The sequence below is a fragment of the Sciurus carolinensis genome, chromosome 6 (assembly GCF_902686445.1).
Source record: "Sciurus carolinensis chromosome 6, mSciCar1.2, whole genome shotgun sequence".
NCBI classification, from domain to species: Eukaryota; Metazoa; Chordata; class Mammalia; order Rodentia; family Sciuridae; genus Sciurus; species Sciurus carolinensis.
In genome coordinates, this window is record NC_062218.1 from 104294253 (window position 1) to 104312160 (window position 17908).

A 17908-nucleotide genomic window follows, 5' to 3' on the forward strand; every position below is an offset into this window, starting at 1 on the left:
TGAGCAACACTCCTAGCTAGTGAAGAGCACCTAATGAACACTCACAGCACCTAATGAAGAGCAGATACTTTTATTTCAGTATTTTCTTGTCTGCATTCTTTTTGGTTTTGTTAGTTGAATAATGTTTCACATAAAACATAATGTTTATGTAGTTATTATTCATATAGCTATGAACACAGTCATGTGTAGTCATATTCAGTTCTGAGTTTCATTGTCATTTTAGATTTAAGCTACTCATAGAGGTTTTTTTCAAGTAAAGCAGATATTTATATGTATGGTTTCAGAGAGATTTACTTCTCAGGGGATGAGAGCAAAATTTTCCTGGCAAAAATTCAGATTTTGGTGATTTCTAACCTATAACTGCATCTCACATTTTTATTAAATTTGGAACTTCAAAAATAAGGATTTGGCTTATTACATTGTTAAGTTGAAAATAGCTCTTTATTTTCTTTAAAGACATCATTCTAGTCAGTAAACCTCATAGAGCTAATCAGTGTCCAGTATTTTAAGTATTTTTTAAATGCACAGTTACAAATGTGAATTCTTTTATTCTGTAAGTTTTGGGGAAAACATACTTCCAAGATTGTGTCCCTGGTTTCATCTCTTTTTTTTTTTTTTTTTTTTTTTAATTAGAAAGAAAATCTTAGGAATAATTCAGAAGAAATGAGAATATAGTAGAATTATGTATAATTGGTACATTTTGTTATCCATTACTAATGTCTTTTTTACCTGTATATACAGGAAGCAATGAAGCTGCAACAGGATATGAGGAAAAAGAGGCAAGAAGTGTTGGAAAAACAAATAGAATGTCAAAAGGTAAGATAAGAACTTATTATTTGCATGTTGGAATTGATATATAGAACTGATTTACAAAGATATTCGTAGTACTGAGTTTTTAAGACTGCAGTTTACAAAGCATAGTTTTACTTTTTCTGCTTATTTTGTAGATGCTGATATCGAAGCTTGAAAAAAACAAAAACATGAAACCGGAAGAAAGAGCAAATATAATGAAGACTTTGAAAGAGCTTGGAGAAAAGATCTCACAATTGAAAGATGAATTAAAAACTTCTTCTGCAGTCTCCACACCATCCAAAGTGAAGACAAAAACAGAGGTATCTATTTATATTTTTCAAAGATTATTGAACATCTGCCACATTCTTGGCACTTTGAAAGTGCAGTGGAACCCTAATGGGGAGACAGGTAAACAATGATAGTATTTTTTTTTCAGTGTTTCTATAGATAGAGTATGTACTCTCTTTGAGAAGAGGTGATAATTCTCTTTTGGAACAAAAGTGTGTTTTATTTTCATTTGGTGCTGGAGATTGAACTCAGGGCCTTGTGCATGCCAAGCAGGTGCTTTTCCACTGAGCTACACTCCCAGCCCTAAAGATGTGGTTTTTTTAATAGAATTTTTTGTCCTCTGTGCTGATGAAAAGGAAACTGCTCGAGTGATGGGGAGAAAAGGACTATATTCTATAAAACAATTCCTTTTTTTTTTTTTAGATTTACATTGTCTAAAACTTTAAAAAAATTTTTTTTAAATTTTGATTCATTGTACACAAATGGGGTACAACTTTCATGTCTCTGGTTGTACAGGAAGTAGTTAGACCATTTGCGTAATCATACATGTACATAGGGTAATGATGTTTGTCTCATTCTATTATCTTCCCTTCCCACCCACTCCCCATCCCTCATTTTCCTCTATACAATCCATCCTTCCTCCATTCATTCCCCCCCCCCCCCCCCATTATGTATCATCATCCACTTACCAGAGAAATCATTCGGCCTTTGGTAAAACAATTCCCTTTTAATATTCAAAAGATATCACTGGTCTTCATAAAATAAAAATGTGATATGCTATTAGAACAATAAGAAGATCCATTTCAGTCTAGTTTTATTATTTTGTATCTGTTTCTATACCCTGGGAGAGTACGATTATACCCTTATACCACAGCTTCATAGAGGTTCCATTATACCACATCTTCATAATGGGATTTTAGACCACTTCTACCCTTTGAGAGCTAGGAATAAATTTGGCAGATATAGAGAATATATTTATTATATATATTACATTTGAAATTATGGTTCTCTTATCAGTGTAGAAAAATAAAATGGTTAAGATTGATTGCTTTTACAAAATATAAAAATTTGTTTTTATTGAGCTATTTCCCAATTCTAGAAAGAATATAATATGCTTTACTCTTTTTTGATATATAGGGAGTCTCACTAAGTTGCCTTGTCTGGTCTCAAAACTCTTGGGCTCAAGTGATTCTCCTACCTTAACCTCCAGTTAGCTGGGACTATAGGCACAAACCACCATGCCTAACCATATATACATTTTAAAAATTAAAGAACTGGGTTCTGTGGCTCATGCCTGTAATCCTAGCAGCTTGAGAAGCTGAAGCAGGAGGGGATGGTGAGTTCAAAGCAATCCTCAGCAAAAGCGATGTGCTAAGCAACTCAGTGAGATGCTCTCTCTAAATCAAATACAAAATAGGACTGGGGATATGGTTGTGGTTGAGTGCCCCTGAGTATAATCCTCCCTGCCCAAAAAAAAAAAAAAAATTAAAGAGTGCATGGGAGGGCTGGGCATGGTGGTGTACTCCTGTAATCCCAGTGACACAGGAGGCTAAGGCAGGCGGCTCACAAGTTCACAAGTTCAAGACCAGCCTTAGCAACTTAGTGAGACTCTCAGCAACTTAGCAAGACCCTGTTTCAAAAAAGGACTGGGATGTGCTTCAGTGGTTAAGCACCCTTGGGTTCAATCCCTGTTACCAAAAATAAAATTAAAAAGTGCTGGGGAATGTGATTCAGTAGCAAAGTACCCCTGGGTAAAATTCCCAGTACCCCCCCCCCCCCCCAAAAAAAAAAAAGAAAGAAAGAAAGAAAGAAAAGGTCATGGAAGTGAAAATGTCTCTCTCTCAGGGCACCTAAAGACTGGTTTTTGTTTTTTTTTTTTTTTTGTATCTTTTACAAGAAAGAGTGGAAACAGTTATAGAGTTCCTATCAGAAAGTAATTCTGTAACTGTTACCTTTGTATAATTAATAAATGCTTACCATTTAATTTACTTTACCCCAATATGTTTTATTTATGATGCATTATTATGTGAACATTATTTTCAGCTCCCTCTTCTCAAATGACTATTTCCAGGATCTAAATTATAGGTCATCTTATGCTGTTATACTACTTTTTATTTTCCAGTAATATCATGCTCACTACACATTTGTAGTTTTGTTTGTAAAGTTGCTTTCCTTAAAGCACCCATGTTTATGGCATCCTCTCATTTATTTTCCAAAAAAGGAAATATGTCATTGTGTGACTGTAATTTTCTGGTAAGATCTTGGAAGTTATCTTAAAAAATATCCTTTTACTCTTAATTTTTCCACAGGCCCAGAAAGAGTTATTAGATACTGAATTGGACCTCCATAAGAGGTTATCCTCTGGAGAAGACACAACAGAATTAAGGAAAAAACTCAATCAGTTACAAGTTGAGGTGAGATTTGATCCACCACATTTAACATCTCAAAAAATAGCTTTCTTTTCCTCTAATTTCTAAGATTTAGTCTACAATGTATATTACATTCTACTTTTTGTTGTTGTTATTCAGGCTGCACGATTAGGTATTTTACCTGTGGGTCGAGGAAAGACCATGTCCTCTCAAGGTCGAGGAAGAGGCCGAGGCCGTGGAGGAAGAGGGAGGGGCTCACTAAATCACATGGTGGTGGATCACCGCCCCAAAGCACTAACAGTTAGGGGATTCATTGAGGAGGAAAAAGATGAATTACTTCAGCATTTCTCAGTAAGTTTTTAAAGTAGCAAACGCTAACTGTAAAAACACTGTGTTCAGCATTTTCTTTGCTACAGTCTGTATAACTACTAAATGTTTTTACACATTGGAAATTTTAGTTGTAAAAACATGTGTATTAGCAAATTCTTTTTAGCATATTTGAAGGTCAAAAATGTAGATCTTGCTTTATAATTCCATTATACTCCATGTAAATGCATGTGTAGTGACAAATTGTTCCAAAGCTGCATTTGATTTTTGTTCTTGGATTATTACATGGTTTACCAGGTAGTTGTAGTCGGTAAGTAAAATTAATTGGAATAGAGGTAAAAACCAAAGAATTTATGAAGATAGTAGACATGTTTAGTTATATTCTGTATGCCATGGCAACCGCCTCCTTTAAGACAAACATACAAAGAGAAATTTGTTACAGGCATATGTCTTTATTATTTTGACAAACAGAGTGTATTGTCTTTCCAGCCACTCATTCTGCCTCTGTGGTGCTAGGGATTGAACCCAGGGCCTTGTGAACTATTTCCCCAGCCCCAAACACCATTCATTCTATAAGTGTTTATCGAGCTAGAACATTTTTATACATGATCTCAATTAATCTTAAATAATCATATAAGTGTTGAAAATGAAAATGTGAAACTCTACATGTATCATTTTGTGTTCAGATGTGAAAATCAAAGCTTAAAATGCCAACTAAGACCATTCAGTTAAGTGCCAGAACCAAGATAAGTAGGTTTCCTCTTATTAGACAACTTTTTTGAGATTTAAAATGTGTTAAAGATGGTGAGCCAAATCATGAAGGGCAAGGCCTCACTCCAAATGTTTTTAGTAGTTTGATGCTCATTAATCTTGTTTACCCTGACTCTTGGAGAATGGCAGGCTATTATGAAAGTCCAGATTTGAGAGTCATCTGACAATATTGAGTACTAGGAAAACACCCTAAGATTAGCTACTTGGGGCAAGTTAGTATGCTTTCTTTGAATAATGTGCAGATGTTACTGTGAATAAATTTAGCATACTTAAAATGAGCTCTTCTTAAGATCTTTGATATCCCACAAAGGCCAAGATGATGAAATCTATATTTTTAATACTTTTATGCTGTCCTTAGTGCTTGTGCAAGAACGAACCATATGTATGTGAATATAGATATATAACCACATCTATATAAAAAATTGATGGGTTATAGGCAAGCTAGAATAATAATTTAACTCTGGAGGTCTTTGTAGTTTGTTCTTGTAACTAGTAGTCTACTTCTAAGAATTTATCATAAGGGAATTGTGGTTTTGCACAAATGGTACCCAAGTATTCTCATTGTGGCACTCTTAGTGAAAATGGGAACAATGTAAATATTCAGTAGTATTTTACGTCATTAAAAATGTGTTCTCTCTCTCTTTTTTTTTTTTAGTTGAAGATGGACACAATACCTTTATTTTATTTATTTATTTTTATGTGGTGCTGAGGATGGAACCCAGTGCCTCACACGTACTAGGCAAATGCTCTGCCACTGAGCTACAACCCCAGCCCCCTATATATTTTTCACCTCACAGAGATCTGAGGATATTAAAGATTCTTTTGAAGAATTCCATTGAGTATTTTAACATTATAGGTTTGTTCAGCAGCTGAAAGTTTTAATTCATAAATCTTACTTAAAGACACAGGACAAGAGCTAAGGTACATTCATTAATCCCAGGTTAAAGAGACATTTGACAGACTTCAGCAGGGGCAAGTTATTTTCCTAAGTGTTTGGAATATTTGGACTTGAGTTGGCATTTTTCAAGTAGCATACATCAGTTAACTTGCGTAGTGTTGAATTGTGGTAGTGTGGTTTAGCCATTGTACTCACTGATGGAACTTAGTTTTTTTTTTCTTCCTGGATGTAAAGGTAACATATGCATCTCTCAATATGTTTGACTTCAAGTAACAGATAAATAACTTGAACATGTAAATGTGTATTTTCTTCCTTTTTAAGAAATCATGAGGCAGGGAACGTTTTAGTCAGCTTTTCATTGCTGTGACCAGAATACCTGACAAGAACAGCTTAGAGGAGGAAAAATTTATTTTGGTTTACAGTATCACAGATCTCAGTTTATGGATGACTGACTTCATTGCTGTAGGCCCATGTGAAGGTAGAATACCATGGGGGAAGGCACGGGAGAGGAAGTTCCTTCCTTCTTGGCCAAAAGGAAGCAGAGAGAAAGGATTGCCAGGCATTATGCATCCTTCCAGGGCATGTCCACAGTTACCTGCCTACTCTAGCCACTCCCCACCAGCTTATTCAAAGGATAGTTACAACTCTCCTAATCCACTTGCTTCCAAACATTCCTGCATTAACACAGGAGTTTTTTGGGGCACTTCATATCTAAAAGTTTGAGAATTGGTTAATTCAGAAACTTAGCTACTACACAAGGTATTTCTGTTATCCAAATATGTTGACTCTTCTTGTTCTTGGGCATTTTTCTTCATGGTACTAGGGTGACCACAGCAACAACAAACATCATACACAACCTCTAACAAGAATGAACAAAGGCAGAAAAGTAAGGTTACTACCTTTCTTATGCCAGTTGTTAAAGTAGAGAAGAAAATCTTCCCAAATACTATTCTGCCTATCTCCCAGCCACCACCAGTCCCACCCATTGATATATCGGCATTCATCTTAGCCAGAAGTGTTCTGTACCCATTTCTAAACTAATCCCTATTGAGGGAAACAGAGTTACCATGATTGAATTAAACTAATCATGGTTTGCCCTCTGAGCTGAGACTTGTGTGGCTATTATTGCTGATGAAATTCTGGATATGTTAAAAAGGAAAGAATTAATTAATTAATTATTGGTACTGGCAATTGAACTCAGGACCACTTTTGCCACTGGGCTTACATCCACATCTTCTTGCCTTAGCCTTCTAAGAATATGGGATTACAAGCATGTGCCATTGTGTTCATCTTAAGAAATTTCTTACTTTATTTACATAAAAGTTCATACACGTGCATAATTTGAAGAATCAGATTAACTTAACCACTACAAATCTTCTGTTCCATTTTCTTCCCTTCATTAAAGACCTATACTTTTAACTTTTTAGCTGATTCATTTTTTTAGGTGTTGATAGACTTTTATTTTATTCATTTATTAATATGTGGTGCTGAGAATTGAACCCAGTGCCTCACACATGCTAGGCGAGTACTCTACCACTGAGCCACAACCCCAACCTGACTTTTTAGCTGATTCTTTTAATAATGCTTTCACTTCTGTTTTTATTGTTACTTTTTTTTTTTTTTTTTGGTACTGGGGATTGTTCTTGGGGACACTCAACCACTGAGCCACATCCGTAGACCTATTTTATATTTGATTTAGAGACAGGGTTTCACTGAGCTTCTTTGCACCTTACTAAATTGCTGAGGCTGGCTTTGAATTCATGATCCTCCTACATCAGCCACCTGAGCCGCTGGGATTGTAGGTGTGTGCCACCACTTCTTGATTTTTAAATTTTAGGCATCATATATTGATTGCCCATTAGTCTTTCTGTTTCCCACCTCCCCAATTTTTTGGCTTTGTTATATTTTCTCTTGCTGGATTTATATCTTTAAAACTTGATCACCATACTGTCACTTCAGTGGGTTGCATAAAATCTATAGTTAGTCCTTCATCTTTAGCCAGAAAGTCCTTTGAATCTTGAAAAAGAAATTTAGAAGTCTGAGTTACTGTCTCTCTGAAAATATTTATATCATTTTTTATGTTCTTACTGGCAAAACCCTCTAATTCCCCAACCCTGCCATTCCTAGAACTTTGTATAAGGCACCTGAGTACTTCCACTGTAATATAAAATTTCTCAAATACAGTTACCTTTTCCCCATAGCTATTCCAGAGTTTTTACTCGTCTTTCAAGTGTCTGAAAAACATATTTTAGTTTTACTACATGTGGAAGTGATACCTTATAGTGAGGCAAATAATTTTCTTTTGTGTTTACCAGAATAAAATTTATCTTTTCTCCAAATTTAATATATGGAAAAATTTGCTGGATAATGCTTCATTGGTTGCCTTTCATCAGATTTTGTTATAAACACTTTTTTTTTTTTTTTTTTGCGGTGCTAGGGATTGAACCCAGGGCCTTGTGCTTGCAAGGCAAGCACTCTACCAATTGAGCTATATCCCCAGCCCAACACTTTTAATAAAGTAAATTTTTGTCATATTTACTGTTATTATCTGTCACAGGTGATCAGGAAGTTACTTTCTCTGTACACTTTACCACACAGAGGGTTCTTCAGATAAAAATGCAATTTTGGTAGATAGCTATAGTTGTGAAATGCAGAAATGTTTTGTGATCTTTATAAAGTCATTGAAACTTCATTTTCTCTCTGTACTAAAAAAAAAAAAAAAATCCTTATAGATAATTCCTGTTCTTAGTACCTCCAAAATAACACAAATTAAAAAGGAGAGGGTACCATAAATCTGAAATCCCATCAGTTATGTTTTTATGAACAGCCCCTGTTTCATGTGTCCATGATTATATACATATTCCCCAAACTTCAAAATGTTGATAGAACTTTATTTTATTCATTTATTTATACGTGGTGCTGAGAATTGAACCCAGTGCCTCACACATGCTAGGCAGGTGCTCTACCACTGAGTCACAACCCCAGCCCCTACATTTGTCTATTTAAAAGGCATTCTGATGTACCATAATTTGTGTCCAATCCCCTATTAATGATAGGTTAATTTCTATTTTTCACTATTATGAAAAATGTTACATGCATCTTACTGGATTTGACAAGTTTTTTTTTTTTTTTCATACTGAGTATTTTTTCTTTTATTCCTTTTTTTTTAACCGTTTGAGTGTGACAATTCAATTATTCTTTGTGTGAGATAGTCTTTTGCATTGGAAGACCTTCTTAACCCCCTGTTTCCTACCTACTGAATGCCAGTAAATTATTTTTTGGTACCAAGGATTGAACCCAGGGGTGCCTAACAACTTTTTCATATTTTATTTTGAGACAGTGTCTCACTAAGTTGCTTAGGGCCTTGCTAAATTACTGAGGCAGCTGGCCTCAAACTTGTAATCCTCCTGACTCATCCTCCTGAGTCACTGGGATTACAGGTGTGCACTATCATGCTTGGCCAGTAAATGCTTTTCAAGTCAGTGTAATAACCAAAATATTTCCAAGAGTGATGTTATTATCTCCAATTTAAAACCATTGCTTTGGGTGAGTTCCTAGGAATGTGCTGAATGAAAGGCATGCATATGTAAAGTTTTCATACAGTTTGCCAAATAACCCTTCAATAATTTTTTTCTAATAGTGACCTTGGATAGAGTACTTGTTTGTCTATATTTTCAGAATTTGAATTTTGTATTTTTTTCATCTTTGCCAGTTTTGTGATTGATGAGTGATGACTGGCATAGATTTGGCATCAGTTTCCAATCTGGGAAAATGGCAGGAATAGATGAATTTCTCTCTGAGTGACATCTAATATAGTTCCAAGAACTCTTAAGTGACTGCATATAACTTATCCTTTATGGTATATAATTGATCTTATAATCATATGTTTTAATTTGAACTTCTTTATGCCTTTTACCAACACACATATACAAAATATACAAGTGTGTACTATAATGAAAAAATAAGATTCCCTTTAACTCCACTCATTCAGTTTCACTATCTTTAAGCATTTACCTTTACTCATTTCTCACATATCTTCTCAAAGATATTCTTTCTACATATATTATTTTTCTTTAATAGAAATGGTAACATATTATACAGCATTCTTGTATATGTTCCTTTTTTTTTTTTAAGTACTGGAGATTGAACCCAGGGGCGCTTAGCCACTGAGCCACATCTCCAGCTCTTTTTATTTTTTATTTTGTATTTTTGAGACAAGGTCTTGCTGAGTTGCTGAGAGCCTTGCTAAATTGTTGAGGCTGCCTTTGAATTTGCAGTCCTCCTGCCTCAGCCTCCCAAACCACTGGGATTACAGGCATGCACCACCATACCCAGTCTTGCATATGTTCTTTTCATTTAACACCTATTAAATTCTTACAGAGATTGGTCTATACTAGTGGTTATGGCTCAGTGTTTGATCATAATATATGTTAAGATGTATTTAAGCAGAAATGCACATAAAACAAGGTTATGTAATAATCAGTTGACAAAAATATCATGACGTTCTAAAGGCTTGGAAGAACCTAACCCTATATTTCCTCTGGAAGCACTGGTTTGGTATTTGCTAATTCAGTGTTTGTAGTAACTTTTTAGAACATTGTTACCAGAAATAACAAGAATTGACAGCACATCCCCAAATGTGCATCCCTAGATATTGTATTGTTCTACCTGTCTTTAAATTTTATGTGAATGCAATCTCACAGTATGTACTTAGGATCTTGATTCTTTTATTTACCATCATGTTATTTAACATTAGTTTGCTATTTTTATTGCTTTATAATATTTATTTGTATAAATATGCCATACTTTTCCATCCTTCCTTTGATAGGTATTTGGATTAATTTCACTTCATGACTTTTATAAAGTGTTGCTGTAACATTCTTAGAAATGTATTTTACTGCATATGTACACACATGCAGAGTGAACCACATCTGTTTTAGATTCATGTTTGTGTTCTTGACTCAGTATCATTAGAACATATCTTTATTATAATTGTTCTTTCTTTGTTATAAGTTAACTAGTGAGAGTTATTTGTTCTTAGTGGCAGACAGCATGCAACTTACATTCTTAGTTTTTCCTTGTGGCAGACAGCATGCAACTTACATTCTTAGTTTTTCCTTCAAAGACGTGTGCAATACAGGTAATGCCTTAAAATTCCTTTAGGAGTACAGAACCTGCTGCCTTTTCTGATTATAAAATTTATACATTTTTACTTACGAATTTATATAATACAGCAATGAACAAAAGACACAGTGAAAGCCTCTATAATTGGGCTGTGTGTTTAAAGGATAAAGGCAAAGTATATCTACTACACATATTGCTCGATGATGGTAAATATTTCTTTGGCGGTCATTTTGATGCATTATCTTGGTATGTCCTTCAAGTCAGAATGTTTTGTGTTAGATTTTAAGCATTTAGCCCCCACAAGGAATTTTTCCTTAGGTCTTGGGAAGATATCCTGTGCAGGCAATAATTGACATCACTTGTCTGGGTGTTGTATACACTTACCATACAATGATCCACATGTTCTTTGGAAATATTTGGCAAATGCTTTTTCATAGACAAACCAGAGTGAAATTAGAAAGAACCCGTTCTGTTAAGTTTTTCAGAACTGCACCCAGAATGGGGATATTCTGCAGTCTAGCACCTTTGATAGAAAAGTTGTCTGAGTGACTGAGCATTCAGTTTCATGAAGCTTTGAATTCTTTTTCTTTTGTCTCTGTTACATTGTCTTTAAAATGAAACTTTTTGCCTTCTGTTACTGAAATTTGCTGAGGAAATCTATTACCAAGAAGCACATTTGAACAGAGCAGTTTTACCTAGTTAGGATGTAGTGTCTGATTAATGCTAATTTTATAGTAGATGAACTGGGGAGTACTTGTCATTGAATAGCATTTTAGAAGAGGAAATGGGAAGAGCTATATTAAAAAGTAAATAGGTAGGCTGGGGAGATAGCTCGGCTGGTAGAGTGCTTGCCTCGCCAGCACAAGGCCCTGAGTTTGATCCCCAGTACTGCAAAAAAAAAAAAAAAAGGGAGGCTAGGGCTGTTGCTAAGTGGCAGAGTGCTTGCCTAGCATGTATGAGGCAATGGGTTTAATCCTTAGCACCACATAAACGTAATATAATGATTATTGCATTTTATTTTAAAATATTTTTAGTTGTAGATAGACATAATACCTTATTTTGTTTATTTAGTTTTTTTTTTAATGTGGTGCTGGGGAATGAACCCAGTGCCTCATGCATGTTAGGCAATAACTCTATCATTGAGCCATGACCCCAGCCCAAATAATTATTTTTTTAAAAAGTAAATAAACCGTAAGACATGCAATGAAGTGAATAGACATGAGACTCGTTTCCTTTGTTGTTGTTGTCATTGTTGTTTTGCAGTACTGGGGATTGAACCCAAGATCTTGTACATGCTAGGCGAAGCACTCTACCACTGAGCTATATATCCCTGGTCCTTTTTAAAATTTTAAGACAGGTTCTTACCAGGTTGCTCAAGCTGCCCTCAAACTTGGAATCTCCCTGCCTCAGAACTCTAAGTAGCTAGGATTATAGGCATGCACCACTGTGCCTGGCTCTTTGATTCACCTTTTTAAGAAATTAGATATTTTAAGGTTTGAATCTAAGTCTGTGTAACCATCAAAGTCAAAGGTCAGTGATCAAGAAAAGAATATTTGTTATTCTCATCATAATGTGTATAGAAGAATGACTATATAAACTATCCCAACTATGACAAATGGTAAAAATTTACTGACATATATAAATGGTGGACTATTCAAGACAGACCAGAACACAAGGATACTCTAAATAAAAGGGATTTCATTTTTTTCTAGATTGTGGATTCACCTTAACAGATTCCCACCCCCCCCCAAGATCATTACACTTTCTAAGTAATATAGAATTTGACAAAATCATTATAAAAATGATGCAAACTTACATGCTTTTTTTTAAAAATATATTTTAGGCTACAAACCAAGGGTCAAAGTTCAAAGACCGTCGGCTACAAATATCATGGCACAAACCCAAGGTACCATCTATATCCACTGAGACTGAGGAAGAAGAAGTCAAGGAAGAGGTAAAAAAATTGAATGATTAAGACTTGAATTAGATTATCTCCCACTTCCCAATTAGATATTTTCCTTCTCACTAAATAGTACACCTTAAAAATATTATGTATTGGGTGTTTTTTCATGTTTCCAGTTAGTTCAGATCAGCCTAGAAGTAATAATCAGTCTTAAAATATAAGAAAATTGATTTTGCTTTATTCTTATTTTTTATTTTTTTTCTTTACTTTTTTCTTTCTTTCTTTCTTTCTTTCTTTTTTTTGGTTTGGTAATGGAGATTTAACCAAGAGGCCACTCCCTGGCCCTTTTTATTTTTTAATTTTTAGACAGGGTTTCACTAAGTTGCTTAGGGCCTCAATAAATTGCTGAGTCTAGCCTAAACTTGAGATCCTCCTGCCTCAGTCTCCCAAGTTGCTGGAATTATAGGCATGTGCAACTGTGCTTGGTTTACTGTTGTGTTTCTAATTAGTTTATTAAAGTGAACACTTAAGTTGTTGCAAATTATTTCTGATTCATCATAATCTTGGTTTTAAAAGATGCCAAGCATTTAGAATTGATCAAGTGTCTTCTGATTGTATTGGTAATTTTACGTAATAGAAGCAGAAATGCTCCTCATAACAGAAAGTTAAGACTTAACTTTAGTAATGTTTGTGGCTACTTCTACTTTGTGTCAGATTTTAGATTCTCCTATATGATTTGGAATGTCAGTGTCATGGGAGGTTAGTATATTCACTCCTTACAAATAATTGGATAAACATAAAAGGAAAAATTTAGTAGTTTGGCCATTTATTTTTCTCACTTTGAAGTTAATGGAATAAAAAGAATTTTAATTTATCAGAGACATCGCTCATAGATATTTTTAAATTTTTTCTATCATTCACACACCACTCACATAGTATTTATTTTCCTGATGATAATTAGAATGAAAATCTATTAAAATTAGCAGAGGAGAATTTATATCCATTTAAAAAGTGTTTGGGGAAAGGGCTAAGCTTGGTTAACAAGTACAAAAGCACAGCGAGACTGGAAGAATACGTTCTGATGTTCTGTTATACAGAATGATTATAGTTGACAATATTGTATAATTCAAAATAGCTAGAAGAAAGCATTTTGAATGTTCTCATCAGGAAGAAAGAAAATCTTTTGAGATGATGATAACCAAAGTGCCCTGAGTTGACCAGTACACAATGTTTGAATATACCAAAACATCATACTTTACTCTGTAAAGAGAGGTTCCACCCTGTTCAACAACAAAAAAGTTTTGGATGGTTTTTGCCCTGAGAGATAACTCTTGAGTATGTCACTTGTAAATATTGCCTGGGTTTTGTATACTAGTCTAGTTCTCCGTTGGCCTAAAAAGTATTTTATTTAATGTTTGTGTATCACTAAGCAGATTTTACCCTCTTTCTTCAGGAAACAGAAACCTCAGATTTATTCTTACATGATGATGATGATGAAGATGAAGATGAATATGAGTCTCGTTCGTGGCGAAGATGAAATCTGATGCAAGCTGTATAATTTTTAGGAATATTGTTTAGAAGAACAACTTTTTAAAATTATTTAAAGAAGTCAATGAGCCAAAAAATTTTTTTCTTTATTTTTCTTTTCAACACAGTAGGTTTAAGGACAGCAAGTTTGCTATTTAAACACATCTCATAATTGTACATGATATTAAAGCACCAAAGGCCTAGTGACTTTTATGCAGTTATGAAGATCCACAGGAATGACATGGATAATCTCTAGAGCCTTATTTTCCACACCACCTGTTTTTGTTGCTACTGGTGTTGGATTATGATGTAAATGACAGGGTGTTCAGAAATTTTATTTTGGATTATAATCTGCTGATAAAATTTCATTAAATGTCAAAATCGCCTGGAATCTCTTAACTCTCAGCTATTATGAATGGGTCGTCAGACAGTAGGAGATATTTGTAATTAAAATATCCTTTTGCTTTCAAGAGTTGTCTTGGAAGAAAAGTAAATTTAATTTTTTTTACTGTTGAGGAGCCCAATTTGTATTCATTCTAGTTTTTTCAGGGTTTTTATGTGCAGTAGTACTATTTCAGTGAAAACCACAACAAACTCTGTTCTTAAATGCTATAAGGCAGTGGTAGCTAGCTACAAGATATTTCTATCCTCATATTAACTCCTGGACTTTCCTTGCTGCTGATCTTTGCTTTGATACTTAGTGAAAATTGGTTCAGTTGGTCCTTTTTTTTAAACTCAAAATGTAAAAGGCTTTCACCTGTTCACCCTTTCTTGTCTCCTGTTTTCTTCCTGTTGCCTTTTTAGTCATAGATGTGACTTACCCATTATTGAGATGAATGATTTAGTTGGGCCTCAAAAGTCATTCCCCAATAAAAGGTTTAAACCACCACCTTATTAAATAAGTGATATTTTGATGAGAATAAAAGGGGAGAGTCACCAGCTTCTCCTTCCCCCCTCCTTTAAAGGTTTAGTTATAGTTAGACAAAAGGTTTAACATGTGTCTGAAATTCTTTTCCTAAATTTAAACCATGATGGTAAGGTGACTGGGGGTAGGTCGGGGGTGGGGTAGGAGGCTGGGTATGCTAGTAATAAATGGGAGTCATAACTTGACCTTGATCAGATGACCTTATATTTTCATAATTTTGTAGCTTATTGCTATCCATGAACATATGCATCCTTTAGTAGACAGCTTCCTTTACTGTGTGCATTTTTACTGTACACTGTAGAATATCTGTTAAGTAAAATATATGTGTAAATTTATGTTCTTGTGTTCTAAATGTTAGATGGAAAAGCAGAGGAGCAACACTACACTGTACTGACCCCTGGGGAAATAAACTGTACATAGGATGTCACTTTTTCAAGGATATACACATCTGTGTTTTTAATGTGTGTGTTGTGAAAATTTAAAACCTCCTTTTGGCTTCAGAAGGTTCTTGGTGATCACTATATCAAGGATTTTGTTTCCTGAGGTAAAGACTTGTTTCTGAAAATGGAAACTATTCACTAAGAAACTTAAAACCTTCAGGACTCTAGATTTACGTAGCTTCAAAAAGTTAAATCCCATGTTCTGATCATCCTTTTCCTTCTACATATTTTCCTGGGATGATGTATCAAACCAGGGTCATTTTTAAGTTCATGTAATTTTCCCTTCATAATAAGGACTTCCTCTTTCTAGGCTATAGTTATATTTCTGATAACACTGAAGCTAAAATAAGCTTATAAAAGAAGGAGAACATTAGAATGGGGTACCTAGAATAAGCAATCTTGCTCCTTACTCCTCCATCATCTCTAATGAAATTTTCTTGTCTGTGGCTCAGTCAGTATATATTTTGAAAGATTCATTGTGGTGAATATTTTGAGTCCTGACAATTTAAACGTGATAGAGGGAACAAAGGATTTATATATTTTTTGTACAAAGTTTTTTCTTAAACTGTATAATTTTGTAAATAATTTGTTTGTTTTTTTTTTTCTTTTGTGTACTAAAACTACCAGCGTATAGATTTCAATAAGAATTGTTGTATTTTTGTATTTGGAAACTGAAAATTACAGTAAATTAATGGAGCTGTAAGAAAATTTTCAGTAGACTGACAGTTCAACAGAATGAGATTCCTTTTCATATGATTTTTTTAACTTCAAAGTTGACATCTTACTATACTCTCACTATAGAGAGTTGAGGATTTCTTTGACTTTTAGTTACTGGGGGCAGGGGATAAAAGAGCAGGGTGCTAAAGTGAATAACAGTTTTTTTTCATTAAGGTTTGAGGTCCTTTGTATAAAATTTCATTTTCAGTGTACCTTAAATAGAACTAAAACTATTAAAATGTCCTAAGAATTCTAAAACATGCTTGATTCTCAAAAATGAATTCAAAATATGGATTGATTATATTATAAAATTTAAGGTTAGTATATAATAGTTGAATACATACATATACACACACACTTTTTTCTCTTTAGGGAATTTTTGTACCTGCACCCTCAAATCTCAAACTCTTAAAATTTCTCTTAAAAGCAAATAACTACCATGACTTTTTTTTTTGTCATCTTTATTTACAGAAATAACAGAGCATCAGAGGCAAATTCTGCTGTTCTCCTTAATGTGTATGATATCTTTATAAGTAGTTGATCAGCAATAACAGCCACCAATATGGCTAGGTCAGGTTGAGTTACAGGTTTTCTGCCCAAGCCTAAAAGGTAACGCTAAGAAATGCAAAATTTCTCTGTTTCTTCATGTAACATTGGGAAAATATTGTCACCAGCTAAGATGATAAATTGGAAAGCAGCCTTGTTAAGGTGAAAAAAGGTCCATTGTGATGGATCATTATTTCAAAAAAGAAGAAAAAAATCATGTGAAAAGGAATAGTGGTTCCTCTTGATGTATAGTATGCCTGTATTATAGTTTTTACAAAATTGTGAACTTGTGTAATAGTAAAATAGGAGATATTGTTGAATTTCTAACTGTTTATACATTTAAATTCATATATGTAATGTTTGTTTTATTGATTACAATCTGAATTTCTAAGAAGCATGTTGACTTTTGCAATAAAGATGCAATATGGAATGGTTCACAATTGGGGAAAAAAGAAAAAAAAGATGAAAGTATTACAAATTTAAAAGAATTTGGAAAATTTATGAACCATTCCAAAAATTATAACAATCACCAAAAGAGCTGTAATTCTGGCTTGTTCTGGAAAGAAAGAATATGCGTGTGTATGCTTGCTCATGAGAGAGAGTGTGAGCAGTGTAGGTATGTATGTGTGCTTTCTGTTGGGTTCAAGTACATGAACGAGTGTCACTCAATATGAAGTTGGGCTCAGAGTCACTGACTGGCTTTTAAATGTTCAGTAGAACAACTCCCTCAACAGGGTAGTCTGGAGACTGAAAGAGAAGTCTATTAAAGTGCTCCTTCTAAGTAACCATTGATAGCCATATTTTATTGGTCATGGATAGATTTTAATATCCCAGATATAAAGCACAAACAATATTATGAAAACAGTTATATTATTGTGAAGATATTCACTTTGTGTGCCAATAATAGGAAGAACGTTTTCCTTAAGTAGAACAGGAAAAAGGTAAAGAATACCTGGAAGAGATGACTTATAAAGATACATCAGTTTTAAACATGATGAAGATTTATAATGATTAACCAGAGAAGGCAGTGACTGGGTGGTGATGGGAAAGGGAAGGGGAGTATATCACTGGGGCTCCTGTTTTCTCATTTTAAAAATTGCTTCTTTTATAAAAATTCCCCTTAATTGCATTGTCTGAAAGGGCATTTATAAATTTCAGAAAAGTAGTAAAGAATGAAGTTGTTTATTTTCATTCTTTTCATATAAACAATTAGAGAAATTTCATTTGTATTGTATGTATTGTGTAAATGGCAAATAAGCTGTATGTGGCCATTTGTTTCAA

The 17908-nt window shown here is 34.1% G+C and overlaps 1 protein-coding gene across 1 annotated transcript in view; it reads left to right on the plus strand.

Annotated features, from left to right (window-relative positions):
• Positions 1–17090, plus strand: part of Rbm27 (RNA binding motif protein 27) — a 73280-nt gene extending 56190 nt beyond the window's left edge. The window contains 6 exon segments of the mRNA XM_047556346.1: positions 742–816; positions 948–1112; positions 3390–3494; positions 3609–3800; positions 12413–12523; positions 13926–17090. Coding sequence (XP_047412302.1) covers positions 742–816; positions 948–1112; positions 3390–3494; positions 3609–3800; positions 12413–12523; positions 13926–14009 — 732 coding nt within the window. The 3' untranslated portion in view covers positions 14010–17090.
• The last annotated feature ends 818 nt before the right edge of the window (positions 17091–17908 follow it).